The following is a 16,241-nucleotide window of genomic DNA, read 5'->3' as shown; positions in this document are numbered from 1 at the left end:
GTGGGGAAGGAGCAGGTGGAGACAATGTGTCAACCAGGGAAGTCAGGTTTGTGGATTTGGGAAGGAGACAGAAGCGGGTGGTGCGGGGTTGGGGAACAATGAGGTTGGAGGCTGTGGGTGGGAGGTCACCTGAGGTGATGAGGTTGTGGATGGTTTGGGGAGGGAGGGGGTAACTTCTTCAGGGAAGGCATCCTTTTTGGTTTCAGATTTTCAGCATCTACAATGCCTTTTACACACGTGGGATGTTGTCCATGTTACTACGCCATAATGGGTCTTAATTTCAAACAGATTAATTGAGATGTTATCTTGCGCATCTACAGGGTTGTGAACTTTACAGAATGTATTTTTTAAATGTGCTGCTTGTCAGTCTGTGAAACTAGGACAAGCACCATGGTTTTCTTAGAATGGTTTTTACACAAATAGTTGTGTTGTGATTTATTCACAGGGATTCAGGAACTTGGTCAAATATTCCCAATAAAACACTGTGCTAATGCATAGCCCAATGCAAGATTTATTCCTTCCTGTTGGCCCCATGACTCTCTTCTTAAAATTACCAACAAGGTTCAATGCAAAGTTTAAGCTTAATCTTAACCCAAACGGCAACACAAAGGCATTTGTATAGGTGTGTTTTTTCAGTAAAGAGGACTTAAATGAGAATCAAGAGAAATCATAGAGAAGTGATCTAATATAAGTGTAGGGCGTATATGCCCTGGAATTTTGTTGAGTCATTATGAACCAGGGGCACTAAAAATGTAGGACTCTTAATTCCATTCCCCACTAGAAACATAACTGATCACGTTTCATCATTTAAACTTAAATAATCTTTTAAAAATTTAACCTGAGGAAAATCTTCTCAAAAGACAACAAAAATACCTACCAATGTGTTTTAATTTTTGAACTTAGAACCATGTTTAAGAACCATGTAACTAAATTTAAGGATAGTTTAAATTCACCCAAAATAGTTGAACTTGAAAGTGTTCAGAAAAGATTTACAAGGGGGTTACAAGGGTTGAAGGGTTTGAAGAAGTTTATAAAATCATGAGTGTCATGGGCAGGTTGAATAGTCAAGTTGTAGGGGGTCCAAAACTAGTGGGCATAGGTATAATTTGAGAGGGGGGAGATTTTAAAGGGACCTAAGGGGCAACTCTTTCATGCAGAGGGTGATGCATATATGGAATGAACTGCCAGAAGTGGTGGAGGAGGCTGGTACAATTACAGCATTTAAAAGACATCTGGATAGGTACTTGAATAGAAAGCGTTTAGAGGTAGATAGGCCAAATGCTGGCAAATGGGGCTAGACAAATTTACGATATCTAGTCACATGGATAAGTTGGACTGAAGGGTCTGTTTCCATGCTATACATCTCTATGACTCTATATTAAGTAAAAGAAAGATAGTTGAGACGACTACTAAACCCTACCTTCACGGATATGCTCCAATTGTGGTAGTGTCCAGTCAGAGGTTGGATTTGTAATGCTTGTAACAGATTTTTAGGAAAATTTTTGAACATTCGACTATGCAGACCAGCTGAACAAAATAACAGAAACTGAAATGAACATTTACTCAACTATTCCTTCAATTACTTAATTATTAATTTTTCAAGTTTAGGATTCTGGTCACTCATGACCCATGATTATAGACATTACCATGTAATAATCAAACATTAAACTGTTGAAGATACAAGTCCTGGTAAGGGCAATATGTTTTAATTAAACATTGATGAAATTTAAGTCATATCTATTGAGTATACAAAGATCTATCAGTCTGTTGCAGTAAATCAGTTTCCATGAGCAATGTGACACCTACAATACTATTGCACAAAGTGCTTCAATATTGTAGAGAATGTCTTCATGAATGGACTTCACAGATGCTAGAATTCACTGTTACCCAGACAAAATTATTTGATTTGATTTTAAGTTTAAGCTCCATTGAGAATTAAATTTTGTTTACATTTTGTTTTATAGTTTGCTCCACAGGGGCTGTTTAACTTGATTAATGTTCTATTTTAAACAGTAGCGACGCAGTTCTGTAGAAGAACTCTCTCTCAATGATTTGGTAGTGGTTTGTTCGACACATACAACACTGAGAACTCTCTTCTCGAAGGACATGCACTCTCGGACTTTCATGAGAAGATCTGCTTAAAACAGTATCTCAATCTTGTATAGATCACAACTTAAGACGGCTGCTGTTAACTTTTGATAAAACATTGTGACTCAAAGGAGAATCAATTATGCTAGAATTCCCTGTGGAGTTTTCTTCCAATCTCTAGCTTGTCTCTGATGTTTTAATGAATATATTGATCATCTCAAAATGCTATTAATTTTGCAATGATACCTGCAGATTAAAATGTTGCAAATCCAACCTCATTAAGAAAAGAGGAGGAGAGAAAATATAGGCACTACACACCTGTTAGCCTGATGTCAGTAGTGTGGAAATACTAGAATCTATTATAAGTGATGTGATTACTGAATATTTACAAAATAATTATCTGATTAGACAGAGTCAAATTGACTTATGAACGGGAAATCATGTTTGGCAAAGCTGAAAGAGTTTCTTGTGAACTTTACCAACAGAGCTGGTAAGGGGAAACCCAGTGTTGAACACTGGATTTTTAGAAAGCTATTGATATTGTCCCACACAGGAGGTTAGTAAACAAAATTACAGTGCATTAGATCAGGGACAATTGATTAAGCGTTGGTTAAACCCAAATGTGGAGAATAGGAATAAATGGGCCATTCTCAGGATGGCAAGTTGTAACCAGTGGGATACCTCCAGGGATAATGGGAACTGCAGATGCTGGAGAATCTGAGATAATAAAATGTGGAGCTGAATGAACACAGCAGGCCGAGCAGCATCTTAGGAGCACAAAAATTGACGTTTCGGGCCTAGACAGCCAAAGCTATTCACAATCTATATCATGATTTGGATGTGGGAGCCAATAGTACTATGTCCAAGTGTGTAGATGACACAATACTGGGTGGAAGTATGTGCTAGGAGGAAGATGCAAAGAGGCTACAAGGGGATTTAGACAGGCTGAGTGAGTGGGCAAAAACAGTAGCAGAGGTAATACAATGTGGTTAAGTGTGAGATTATCCATGCTGAAAGCAAAAGCTAAGCTGCAAAGTTTCTTATTTGATGACAATTTGGAAAGTATTCATGTCCAAAGGGACGGAAGTGGCCTTGTTAATAAATCTTGAAAGTAACTGGCTGATACAGTAAGCAATTTGGAAGGCAAACAGTATGTTAGACCTTTTCACAACAGGGTTGACCTACAGGAATGAAGAAATCTTTATTCAATTCTATAGCGTACTAGTAAGGCTGAATGTAGAGTTCTGGTCCCCATGGCTGAGGAAGGATAAGCTTGCCATTAGAGAGATTGCAGTGAAAGTTTATCTCAACAATTCCTGGGCTAGCAAGACTATCCTACGGGGTGAGTAAGTTTTGGGCCTTTATTCCGTGGTGTTCGGCAAAATGACAAGCAATTTCATAGGACCATACAAAGTTCTTACAAGGATCTACAGAGTAGATTCAGAAAGAATATTTCCCCTGGCTGTGGGGTCTAGAATCAAAGCATGCAGTCTCAGATAAAAGAATAGCCGATTTCGGAATGTGATAGAAGGAATTTCATCACTCACAAGACAGTGAATCTTTGGAATTCTCTACCCAAGAGAGCAGAGGAAACTCAGTCATTGAATAAATTCATATCAAAGAACGTTCAGTCAGCGCAGGAATATGAGACCGAACTTGATTCATGACTGAGAACAGCAAAGCAGGCATATGCCTGCTCCGATGTTGCAAAATCTCAAACCTTCAAATAGGATCCATCATGTTTTCCAAGAGGTATTTGAATTCTAAACAGCTTCCTCTGTGACTAATGTTGAGGGCACACACCAGTCTGTCTGCTTTTGGCTAGCAGTAGATTAACAAAGAATATCATTTTACCCTGGTAACTATTTTTTAAGTGCTATTTCTGTTTTTAAAATGTAATATTAGGTTTCTCTTGATTATGACAATGCAAAAATCTAATATGAACATTCATTTAAAACACTTGCACAAAGCAGATACACATACTTACACGTTTTATTGTTTTAAAAATATTCTAATTTTTTTTGAAAAATAAGAATTGTTTTAAAAGAAGTAGCCAATGCAAAGAACATTTGGCTAGCAATAAGCCTGATAACAAAGTAGTTGTTGTCTAGTTACCTAAATCACTTGAAATAGGTCTTAGGTGGTATGATGTGTGACACTATCAGATAGCTGAAGGAAATTTTCAGAAACTCACCTTTTGTAAAATTCAAAGGTAGAGCTAGATTAGATGTGTTTGTTCTAATAAGAAGATTTTCTCCACTGGTAAGAGCAGTTAGTTCCTGAAACCCAAGGCAAATGGCCCACACTGGGAAATGGACACCTTTATCGTTTGCCTATTAAATCAGATAAATATTAACATCTGTATTATTTTAGATCCAGAAGTTCTCTTTCAGATAATAAACATTTATTATTCCCACCACCTAATCACCCTCGGTATTTTCTTTTCATCTACTAATCATGAGTAAATCACTGTGTTTCCAATTGAATAATTTACATGCAAAGTCCATTAAGGGTGATTCTTCAGACTTGAAATGTTAATTCTGCTTTCTTCCCACAGATGCTGCCATACCTGCTGAGTTTCACCAGCATTTTCTGTTTTGATTTCTTAAGTAATTGGGTCAGATGGGCCTCATTAACAACCTACCATGCTACTATGGTAATCTGATAATCCAATGTTAATTATACCAAATCTCCCATTTGCCGTAGAAGAGATTCTCACCACTGCCCCAGAAAGGACCAGCATCCACGTAGTTGGTGCCATATTCAAAAGGTTGTTGTGCACCCAGTCTAGCACCAGCATTCCACAGCTCTACACATCTTGCACCAGATAGACTGGTGTGTGCCCTCAACATTAGTCACAGAGGAAGCTGTTTAGAATTCAAATACCTCTTGGAAAATGTGATGGATCCTATTTGAATGGCAGATAAGGGGAAATTGGTGCCTCACTTGTGAATATGAACCTCGAGGTCCTGGTGAAGCAGAAGTGGGATGTCCTCTTCCTCTAGAACTGCCAAAGAAGAAAATGCCACCAAACCATACCAGCCCAGTTGATGGTTGCTACTTGTATCAGTGCAGTCTCAGCCATCAGAAGGAGCATCTTCTAGCAGCGTAGGAAGATACCGAATGATCTTCTCGCTCCATCAAGGTGAGTCCACGATTTTCTGAGTTACTTCAGACAAGATTTGTTTCATCTCCCACCTGCTCGTGCTCTGTCACTTTCACTACTGCACGCAACATCTTCCCTCACTACCTCCTTCCACACCACCACCATCCCCCATATCCGAAAAACAGACCCTGTACACTCTTGGCACTGTCTACTCATTCAGTCAGGGAAACATTTTTCCTCTACCTACACCAGCTCTGGAAACTGCCAGACATCACATTCTATCCCTCCCCTTATCTCATTTGAGGAATAAATGCCTCACAAGCTCAATGACAATGCCAAAAGAGGATGGTGGTTAGGTGCCAATCATTTGGCTTCGTACCCACCCAATGATGAGAGGATTGTGACCCTACCTGGTGAAGACCAGGACAGTTTCTGCGGGAATGCAGAGACATGCATGCCCTGGCCACCAAGAGAGAATCATTGTTTACTGTATTGAAACATTAATCGTAGTGTAAATGTTTATTCACCTACCACAAGGTATAACACACGGCTACGACATTCTCTCTTTTGTCTCCCTCACAGGCAGCAAAGGATGTCTACCAGTCTCTCCCATCAAGACATGCCCTCATCCATCGCTGAAGAGAACATGGATATGGAGAGGAACTACCGGCCAGGCTGCCTCCTGCCCCTCTCCGCCAGCTCAGACACTGGCACGTCGGTGGGTACTTTTTCTTGATTACAGGCAGGGGGCACTTACTGGGGAGGATTTCACTGCCTCACCTCCACAGCTGGTTTAAGAAGAGATGCCACAGGTCACTGACACTCGGAGGCTTGATGGAGACCAGGCACTTGCTCAGCCTCAAGCAGGAGAGGAGCCCGTGCTGATGTCATTTCCTGATTTTATCACATGCACAGGAAGATCCTGGAGTAGCAGAGAGGTTTGTCAGGGCTATGATGTAACCAAACACAGAGGCTGCAGGACTGCTGCAATGCTGTGGGAACCCTGCTGCCTCTGGCAATGTGACCATCTGGCTGCTGGCTGCCATGGAGAGGCAGTTGTAGGCCCCTCAGGGTCTGCTGGATATTTGCACAGTACTGCGCTCCTTCACGCTAGCCCTTAGAGCTTCACACCAGCGATAAAGTGACATTTGGTTGATTTGATTTATTCTTGTCACAGAGGGCCCCTGAGCTCTCTCCAGAAGAGAAGCCAATAGATATGTACCTGGAGGATGAATTACACATAGATGTTCCAGAAGTCTCCATTCAGAACACCCGAGAGGTGGCCAGGTCTTCCACCTCTAAACTGTATGCCCGCTCTCTCCCACCCCCACAAACCTGTGGGAGTTCAAAATGAGAAGGTTGTACTTGCCTCTGGGCAGGACACACTCTGGGGCCATTAAACAATAATACCCCTGGGGTCTCTTGACTAAACCTCCAAGGTCAATTTGCTTCACTGCACAGTAGGTTCTCTCCAAAACAACAGCAGAACCAGGACTGCATCAAGAGATAGTGGGAAGGAAAAAAAAGACCTCTGAGGGCACATAAGTACCACAGATGACATGTAATGTAACTACATTAATGTATTTGTAAATATATATTTTGCTTTTCACCATCATCTACATGTGTATGCGTCTCTATCTAATTGCAACTGCAACGCTGAAGGTGCAAAGCCCAACCATCCTTAGTGTTCCACCATGTTCCATGGTCAATGGGTGAAGTGAGCAGTTCCTGCACCATGTGCAGATGAATCATAAGTTATTGCCACTTAAGCAACTGCATCCTGTCTTTCCAGGTAGACGAACATTGTTATTGCATCACAGGCATTAGTGGGATCCAGTTGCCACCTTAGATAATAGGGACAGGAGTACTTAAAGCCAGGGTCTGGACTGCACACAGCAGGCTAACACCTCAGGTTCACAAAGCACTGACTGCTTACAGCTGTGTTTCAGCTTTAGTAAATGGGTGTCTATCTAATGGTGTTGCCCTTTGAAGAGCTAAAATTTGAAGGCTCCACCTTCACAGAACAAAATAATTGATTTGTCCACTCAGGAACGTTGAGGTTGGAACAATGATGTGTGGACATGAGGAATGCCAGAACAGCCATCATCCTACTGAAGGATACAGCAGGCTCGAGGGGCCAAATGGCCTACTCCTGTTCCTATTTCTTATGGTCTTATCTGGCAAATGCTAGAATAGGAGAGGAAAGTGCATATTAATAAGGCAAGTTTAAATAATACTGAAGGTGATAATAAGTGACGATCTCCCCTCATAAGCCTCTCACTGCTCACCATCAAGATCTTGCCTTTACATCTGGAATGCTATTGGAAAATGTGACACATTGCCACTGATACAGAAATAAACTTTGCTCAACTTCTAACACCATTCTCCCAAATGTCTTGCTACGGCCTACATTGCTCAGGATCTGGGAAGATTCTGCACAGTGTTTCTTCTTATGGGAGAACCAGGGCTCACTGTTTAATATTAAGGGGTCACCCATTTGAAACTGATTTGAAAAGAAATTCTTTTCTCTCAGAATCATACTTTTGGAACTCTCTTCTTGAAAAGGTGATAGAACCAGGAGTCCAAAAATATTTTTATTAAGCCAGGGAACGAATGGTTATCACAAGTAGGTGAGAATGTAGATTTTAAGTTACAGCAAATGTAACACCATTGTTCAAGAAGTGAAGGAAGCAGAAGACTGAGAACTAAAGGCCTGTTAGAGTGACATTGGTCATTGGTAAGAAATCACAGTCCATTAATAAGGATGAGATTGCGAAGAACTTGGAAGTGCATGGTAAAATAGGGCTGAGTCGGCATGGCTTCATCAAGGGGAGATCATGCCTAACAAATCTGTTATAGAATTCTCTGGGGAGGTAATGAACAAGTTGGGCAAAGGAGAGCCAGTGGATGGGATATGTTTGGACTTCCAAAAGTAACAAGGTGTTGCACAGGATGCTGCTAAACAAAAACCCATGGTGTTAGGGGCAAGGCACTGGCATGGATATAGGATTGGCTGACTGGCAGAAGGCAGAATGTGGGGTTAAAGGAGTCTTTTTCAGGAAGGTGACTAGTGGAGTTATGCAGGGTCAGTAATGGGACCACAACTATTCATGCTTTACATTGACAATCTGAATGAAGGAATGAGGGCACTGTTGCTAACTTTACAGATAACACAAAGATAGGTGGAGGAACCAGGTAGTGTTGAGGAAGTCAGGTGGCTGCAGAAGGACTTAAACAGGTTAGGACAGTGGGCAAAGAAATGGCAGATGGAATGCAGTATGGGACGGTATGAGATTATATGTTTTTGTAGAAGAACAAAGGCATAGACTATTTTCTAAATAGGGAAAGGCTTCAGAAATCTGAAGCACAAAGAATGTTGGGAGTCCCAGTTCAGGATTCTCATAAGGTTAATGTGCATACTCACTTGGCAATTAGGAAGGCAAATGCGATGTAGCATTCATTTCAAGAGGGCTAGAATACAAGAGCAGTAATGTGCTACTGAGGCTCTATAAGGCTCTGGTCAGAATGTATCAGGAATATTGAGAGTCCCGTATCTAAGGAAGGATGTGCCGTATTGTGTTGGAATGAATCCAGGGCGGTTTGCAATATTGATCTCGGGGATGAAGGGCCAGTCATATGAGCTGCTTTTGAGGACATTCGATCTGTAATTAATGGAGTTTAGAAGGATTGGGGAGGGGCGGAGCGAGGGGATGTACTAAGAGGCAATGATACAGCAGACGTGCAAATGATGTTTCCACTAGTAGGAGAGACTATGGCCCGAGGACACAGCCTCAAACTAAAGGGACAACCTTTTAGACCTGAGATGGGGAGGAATTTCTTCAGGCAAAGGATGGTTAAACTGTGGGAATCAGTGCCACAGATCACTGTGGAGGCTCAGTCATTAAATTGATTTAATACAAAGATGGGTAGGTTCTTGATTAGTAAAGGGATGAAGACTTAAGGCAGGAAAATGGGGTGAAAATCATCAGCCATGATAGAATGGCAGAGCAGACTCGAAAGGCTAAATCACCTAATTCTGCTCCTATATCTTATTGACCAACCATAAGTGGAGCACAGGGGTTGAATGGCCTGCTCCTCGTTTCTATGTATATATGTAATATATTGGAACAGATTATCGAGAGGAAAACTATTTAAGTGAAAGACTCCTGAGTCCTATAAGTAAAAGCAGCTTAAAATAAATAAGCAAGCCTCAAACATTTATTCTAATACCTTAGTTAAACAGTACATCCCTGTCTTTTACTAAATATATCTATACAATCAGTACTATTCTGTTACCTTTAGTGTAAAATTATAAATGATGGCTGAAATCTCAGCATATCTGGAATTCAGTACAGGAGCAACACCTCCTGGAAAAAGCACCCTGAAAGAGGACAGTAAATGGATACGTTCCAAGTTCAAATAGTGCCATTATCTGATTTGGAAAGCATAATGAGCTCAGTAACAATAAAGTTATAGCCTCATTATGTCAGGCAAATTATAGAGATTATGTGGCATCTAATGCATTTTTAGAGCCAAATGCAAAACAAAATGATTTTTCTTATTAATATCACATCTATAACACATTAAAAGTAGAACATTCATCACGCAGCCATTCTGTCACAATTTCAACTTACTGACAGTAATGGTTGTGTGTGTTCAGGAATATTTATATTTACCTGGCAATTTTAGATGGCATTGAGGCTCCTGCTAGCTTTTTAGAATTGCAAGACTGACACTAGGTGAAGGGAAAGGAAGAAACCTTGTCTCAAAGGTGGTATTTAACTAGTTTATGCATGACATAGTGGCTCAGCAGTTAGCATTGCTGCCTGACAGCAACCATTGACCCGGGTTCGATTCCAACCTTGGGTGACCGTCTGTGTGGAGTCTGCACGTTTTCCCCATTGCCGCGTGAATGTTCTTGGATGCTCCGGTTTCCTCCCAGAGTCCAACGCAAGTTAGGTGAATTGGCCATGTTGGATTGCCCACCATGTCCAGGGATGTGTGGACCAGCTGGAATAGCCGTGGGAAATGCAGGGTTACAAGGATATGGTAGAGGGACGGGTTTGGGTGGTTGGTCTTTAGAGTATTGGCGTGGATCAAATGGCCTTTTTCCACACTACAGGGGATTCTATGGTTCTAAAAACACTGCTGAGGTGTCTCAGAGGAAAATGTCAAATAGCTATGTCAGGAAGGACATTGATCAGTCAAATATCTATTGGGGATGGGATCAAGCAAGCAGGAGATAGGTTTCATGGCCAGGATGAGCTTGAACTAGAACTTACATTCACAGCTAGGGAAAGACAGAGCTGGGGATAGGTTTGACTTAGTGGCTAAGAAAATGTGGTGGGACAGTAATGAGTTGACAGTGTGGTAGGACGTAACAAAACCACCTCATAGATTTTAACATATCTAAGGGAGAAAGAATTCCATGGGTTCCTCATGTGGTCACAGTGAAGCATGCAAAGGCCAGAGGGAAAATTTTAAGTCAAACTAATACAGAGGACAGGGAGGACCGATCATGATCCAAACAGATCTGTGATTAACAGCTGGAGCATTTTGTTTTCTTAGATGTCTTTAAATAGAGTCAAGAGATGTACAGCAGAGAAACTGACCCTTCAACCCAACTTGTCCATACTGACAATGTCTTTTACATTAATCCAGTCCAATTTGCCAGCATTTGAGCCATCTAGAATGAAACAAAGAATAGCAGCAATGCCGGGAACAAGGATGGGAGATAATTATACAAGGTGGTTGTGCAAAAATGGTCAAAAGTGGCCTGTTCGGTGATAAAGGTCATGAGGCATAGGAAAATAGCATGATTACGAGGGGTGTGAAATTTGTTTGAATACCAAAAAAACAGTCCTTATGTTTCCCCAACTCAGATCTGTATATTTGTAAAACTTGTAATAGTAATATTGCTTAGCAGTTATTTTTAAAAGACTTAAACCTACTAGGTTTAAACCTAGTATAAAAGTTTAAACCTAGCTATAAAAATTAAGCTACTGCAATGAAGAATTTCAAATATATTACTGAGATGAGACTTCTACTTATTTTTATGGAAGAGTAATAAAACTCCAATCAGTTGCACAACTCACCCATTTATGGAATGAAACAACTCCGTATATTCAGCCTCTGTTAGTTTCATGCTTTCAGAAATAAAAGAAATGTATTTAATTCTACACAGATTTTCTTGCGCAAAAGCTAGGTACATGGAATTAAAATTTGATGTAAAACATGCATGTTAGAGTTACATCCATTCTAAAATATAGGCCAAATTTTAGTTAACTTAGCAACTGATAGATGTTTGCTCAGAAGTCTTGAATGTAGGCAATCATTGAAACACTGAAGCCAAAAGCTGCTGTCTCAGAAATTCTACAATCTGTACTGGAGTTGCTGTAGCCCTAAACCTTAACCTTTAGAAAACAGATATGGTATCTGCAGGAGTTGTCAAACCAGGAAATTAGAGTTCAGAAATGCTGCATGCTAAAATTCATGAAACATCAGTTTTGACTGTAATAATTCAAAAAAAAATTCTCAACTGTGTAACTGACATCAGTTTCTGAAAATTGCCTTTCCAAGTACGAACTTTTTTTCCCACTTTTCTGTCCTAGATTCCTTATCATGGGTTTACTCTGGACATTCACATATACGCATTATAGGCAGAAGCAGCAGGAAATGAAAATGACAGATGGGTGCAAGTTAAAGGAGAAAATCTTTTGTGACAATCAAAAACCAGTCACTTCGGTGAGGTCTCAGAATGTCTGCTTAATAAGGCATCAAATCATTCTAAGCTCAAAGAAGGGACAAATCAGGATTGTCTTAAAGTCCTCCATTTGCCTGGGTAGATGCAGCTTCAACAACACTCAATTCTTAGGTCATGGGTTCAAACCCACATGGTGGAGTATAATTCAATATAAATTTGAATTAAGAGTCCGACCAATAAAGGCAAGCATGCCAAATGCCTTCTTCACTATCCAGTCTACTTGCAACTCCACTTTCAAGAACTTTGCACCTGCAGCCCTAGGTTCCTCCTGCACACACAAGCCTCTCATGACGTCTAACACAAATCTGGTCAAAACTAGTCAATTTTATTTGATAATCAAGCCTACTGTGCCCTCACTTCAGAGACAACAGAGAGCGGTCAGGAGACTCAACTTGTTAAACTAAGAATGTAGGATTAAATTTGAAACTAATTCCTCACTTGCATATTGTACTAATTTCCTCGACATCTGCACCGGAATAGTCCATTAAGCTGCAAACCCACACGTATCAAACCTACAAGTGGGCAGGATCTTGATACGTTCCTGACTGTACCTGCAACCTTGCCATTTAAATTTCAAACCATCATACTGAAGAATGCTAGTGTAAACTGATGCCTCAAAAATAACAAGTTAAGGATGTGCAGCAAAAATAAACAGTAGCAAATAGGACCAAAGCAGGAATAAAAGGTAAACAAACAAAACTGATAGCTTTTTTTGAGTGCACACAGTATTCAGAACTAAATAAATAAATTAATAGCAAAAATAAAGGTTAATGGGTACGATTTTGTGGCCGTTAAAAGGGGATCAAAACCTGAAACTAAATCCCCAGGGACACGTGAGCTTTTGACAGCACAGGTGGGATGGGAAGAGTGGTGGCATAGTATTATTAGTTTGAGATGGAATAACTAGGTAAGCAAGAAATGATCTTGCATCTGAAGACATATAATTTTAATGGGTGGATGTGAGAAATAACAAGGGGAAGACGACACTGGTGGGAGTAATGTATAGACTTACTAACAGTAGTTATTCTGTAGAACAGAGAATAAGTCAGGAGGTAATGAGGACATGTAGCAATGTAGATTGGAAAGATAAAATTGGCAGCGTTAACCATGAGGAAGAATTCATACAGTGGATTTGGGATAGTTTCCAAAAATAGTTATGTTGTGGATCCAAGCAGGGATCAAGCTGTTTTTTATCTGGTGATGTGTAAAAAGTCCAGTTCAATAAATCATTTCAGATTACCAGATTACAGGGACAATAAAATGGTAAAATTTAACATTCAATTCGAGAGTCGGGATTTTGGGTCAGAAACAACTGTGCCGAACTTATTCAGGACAATTACATGGAATGAGGGCAGAGGTATGGGAGCAGGCTGGAAAAGGAATTTAATAGAAAAGACAGCTGATGAACAATGGCAGACATTCGAAGAAATAGTTCATGATTCATAGCAACATATCTCAGTGAGTAAGAAAGATTCTAGGAAGGGGGTAAACTAGCCAAGGTTAACCAGGGAAGTTGAGGGCTGTATCAAACTGAAAGAAAACTCATGCAATATGGTAAAGTTTATTGATAAACCAGAGGATTGGGAAAGCTTTAGAAGTGATCAAAGGATGGCTCAGAAAAAAGTGGGACAAAATAAACAATGAGATCAAACTAGCAAGTGACATAAAAATGGAAGAGCGAGCATCTTTAAAAATCTAAAAACAAAAGAGAGTGGCAACAGGGAACATAAGCCCCTTAGAGAACAAGGCAGCAGGAATAAAGGGAACCAGGAAATGGTGGAAGACTTGAACAAATACTTTACTGTGGACACTGGAGAAGGGTCATCGATAAACATGAACAGCATAACCCCACCTTGTTAGGAAAGTTGAGAACAAAGAAGTAAACTATAATCGTGAAGAATTCCAGTCCATAAGTTCCATCCCTGAGGGGCTAGCCACAATTTTATGTAGAGGTAGTGGCCACACTCTCCAGCTGAAATATCAGGGAAGAGTCCCTACATTTGAGGAGCAAACAGGTGCCAAGCTGATTTCATGTTCATAGGTCATTAATGAAGGTGACGTTCTGCCCCTATATGAACGGCATGTGGTCTCTGAAAACTGGACACTGCTGAAACTGCAGCTGGTCTCCAAAGCACTGCAGCAGCCTTTTCTCCATTCATTTACAGGATGAGGGCATCGCTGGCTAGGCCAGAACTTATTGCTTACCTCTAGTTGCCCAGAGGGCAGTTGAGAGTCAACCACATTGCTATGAGTCTGGAGTCACATGTAGACCAGGTAAGGGTGGCAGTTTCCTTCCCTAAAGGACATTGGTGAAGATGATGAGCTTTTTTCAAATTTCGACAATGGCTTTGTGGTCATCACCGGAACCTTAATTCCAGAATTGAATTCAAATTCTATAATCTTCCATGGCGTGATTCAAATCTGGGTCTCTGGATTAACAGTCCACCAATAATATCACCAGGCCATCACCACCCATGGTGGGTGGGGGAGATGGATTCGGTAGGGGTAGTGTGGTAGACCTGACTTGGGGGGGGGGGGGGGGGGGGGTGTTGGGAGGGGGATGTATCTCTATTCGACACAATGTTGGGAGCCTTCACACTGCAGGAAGCCCGCTGCAGGGGATTGAGGGGAGGGTGCTTCGTGGCCAGCCTGGATCTGGAGAGGGGCAGGTTGAAAGGAAATTCCAATCCTACAGAGCATTCCAACAGGATTCTGAGTGTTCCTCCTGCAGGTAAACAGCTCGAATAAACCTCAAACACTTATGAAGGAATGAATTCTGTGTTGGATAAAGAGTGAATCATCAGGGCTACAAACCTACCTTATGGGTGCCACTCTTGCCCCAGCAGATTCTAGAATCTTCACATACGAAGCGGGAATATAACTCTTACCAAATGGAATAAAATTATCTGATTGTTGAGTCATCACACCTTAGCAAATAGGAACATATACAAAGTCACATTTTACGCATAGGAAATCTGCATGGAATATTCACTGCATGAATATGACAATTAGAAATCTCATTCAGAGTCAGAGAGATGTACAGTGCAGGAACAGATTTTTCAGTCCAACTCATCCATGCCAACCAGATATCCTGTATAAATGTAGTCCCACTTGCCTTTCCTATTCATGTACCCATCCAGATGCCTTTTAAAAGTTGTAACTGTGCCAGCTTCTACCACTTTGTCTGGAAGCTCATTCCATGCACTCACCACCCTCTGCCCCTTAGGTCCCTTTTATATATTTTCGCCTTCTCACCTTAAACCTATGCCCTCCAGTTTTGGACTTCCCTACCCCGGGTAAAAGACTTTGCCTATTTATCCGATCCTCACCACTCATGATTTTATAAACCTCCGTTAGGTCTTCCCTCAGCCTCCAATTCTTCAGGGAAAATCGCTCCAGCCTAATCAGACTCTCCCTGTAGCTCAAACCCTCCAACCCTGACAACATCCTTGTAAATCCTTTCTTAACCTTTTCAGTTTCAGAGCATCCTTTCTACAGGAGGGAGGCCAAGCAATACACCAAAAGTGGCTGAACCAGTGTCCTGTACAGCCTCAACATGACCTCCTAACTCCTATTCTCAGTGTACTGATGAATAAAGGCAAGCATACCAAATTTTTTTTTCACTATCCTATTGACCTAGGACTCCACTTTCAAGGAACTATGAACCTACACTTCAATGCTCCACAGGACCTTATCATTAAGTGGATAAACACTGCCCTGACTTGCCTTTCCAAAATCCAGCACCTCACATTTACCTAAATTAAACTCCATCTGCCACTCCTCCGCCTATTGGCCCATCTGAACAAGATCCCATTGTACTCCGAGGTAACCTTCTTTGCTGTCCACTGGACCTCTAATTTTGGTGTCATCTGCAAACTTACTAACCATACGTCCTAGGTTCACATCCAAATCATTTATATAAATGACAAAAAGCCAGTGGACCTAGCACTGATCCTTATGGCATGCCGCTGGTCACAGACCTCCAGTCTGCAAAGCAATCCTCCACCACTACCCTCTGCTTCTACCTTTGAGCCAGCTCTTTCCCAAATAGCTAGTTCTCCCTGTATTCTATGTGATCTAACCTTGTTAACCAGTCTACCGTGAGGAGCCTTGTCATTTTGCACTATTAGGCCACTTGGCCCTTCTAGCCTGCTCTGCCATTCAACAAGATCATGTCCGATCTGAGTTTAACCTCAACTCTACATTCCTGTATATCCAATAATCTTTCATTCCCTTTAATTCACCTACCTCCACCTTAAAATTATTTAAAGATTCTACATTCAC

The 16,241-nt window shown here is 41.0% G+C and overlaps 1 protein-coding gene across 1 annotated transcript in view; it reads right to left on the bottom strand.

Moving 5' to 3' along the window:
- The window catches only part of LOC125451558 (gamma-glutamyl hydrolase-like), a 32,183-nt gene that overhangs the window by 8,049 nt on the left and 7,893 nt on the right, over positions 1–16,241 (bottom strand). The window contains exon 2 of the mRNA XM_059646338.1: positions 1,421–1,527. Within this exon, the coding sequence (XP_059502321.1) occupies positions 1,421–1,527 (107 nt within the window). The remainder of the gene's footprint in view (positions 1–1,420; positions 1,528–16,241) is intronic.

Source organism: Stegostoma tigrinum, chromosome 5 (assembly GCF_030684315.1).
Source record: "Stegostoma tigrinum isolate sSteTig4 chromosome 5, sSteTig4.hap1, whole genome shotgun sequence".
Classification (NCBI taxonomy): domain Eukaryota; kingdom Metazoa; phylum Chordata; class Chondrichthyes; order Orectolobiformes; family Stegostomatidae; genus Stegostoma; species Stegostoma tigrinum.
The sequence above is the reverse complement of the archived record's forward strand: the minus strand, read 5'-3'. Positions and strand labels throughout refer to the sequence as shown.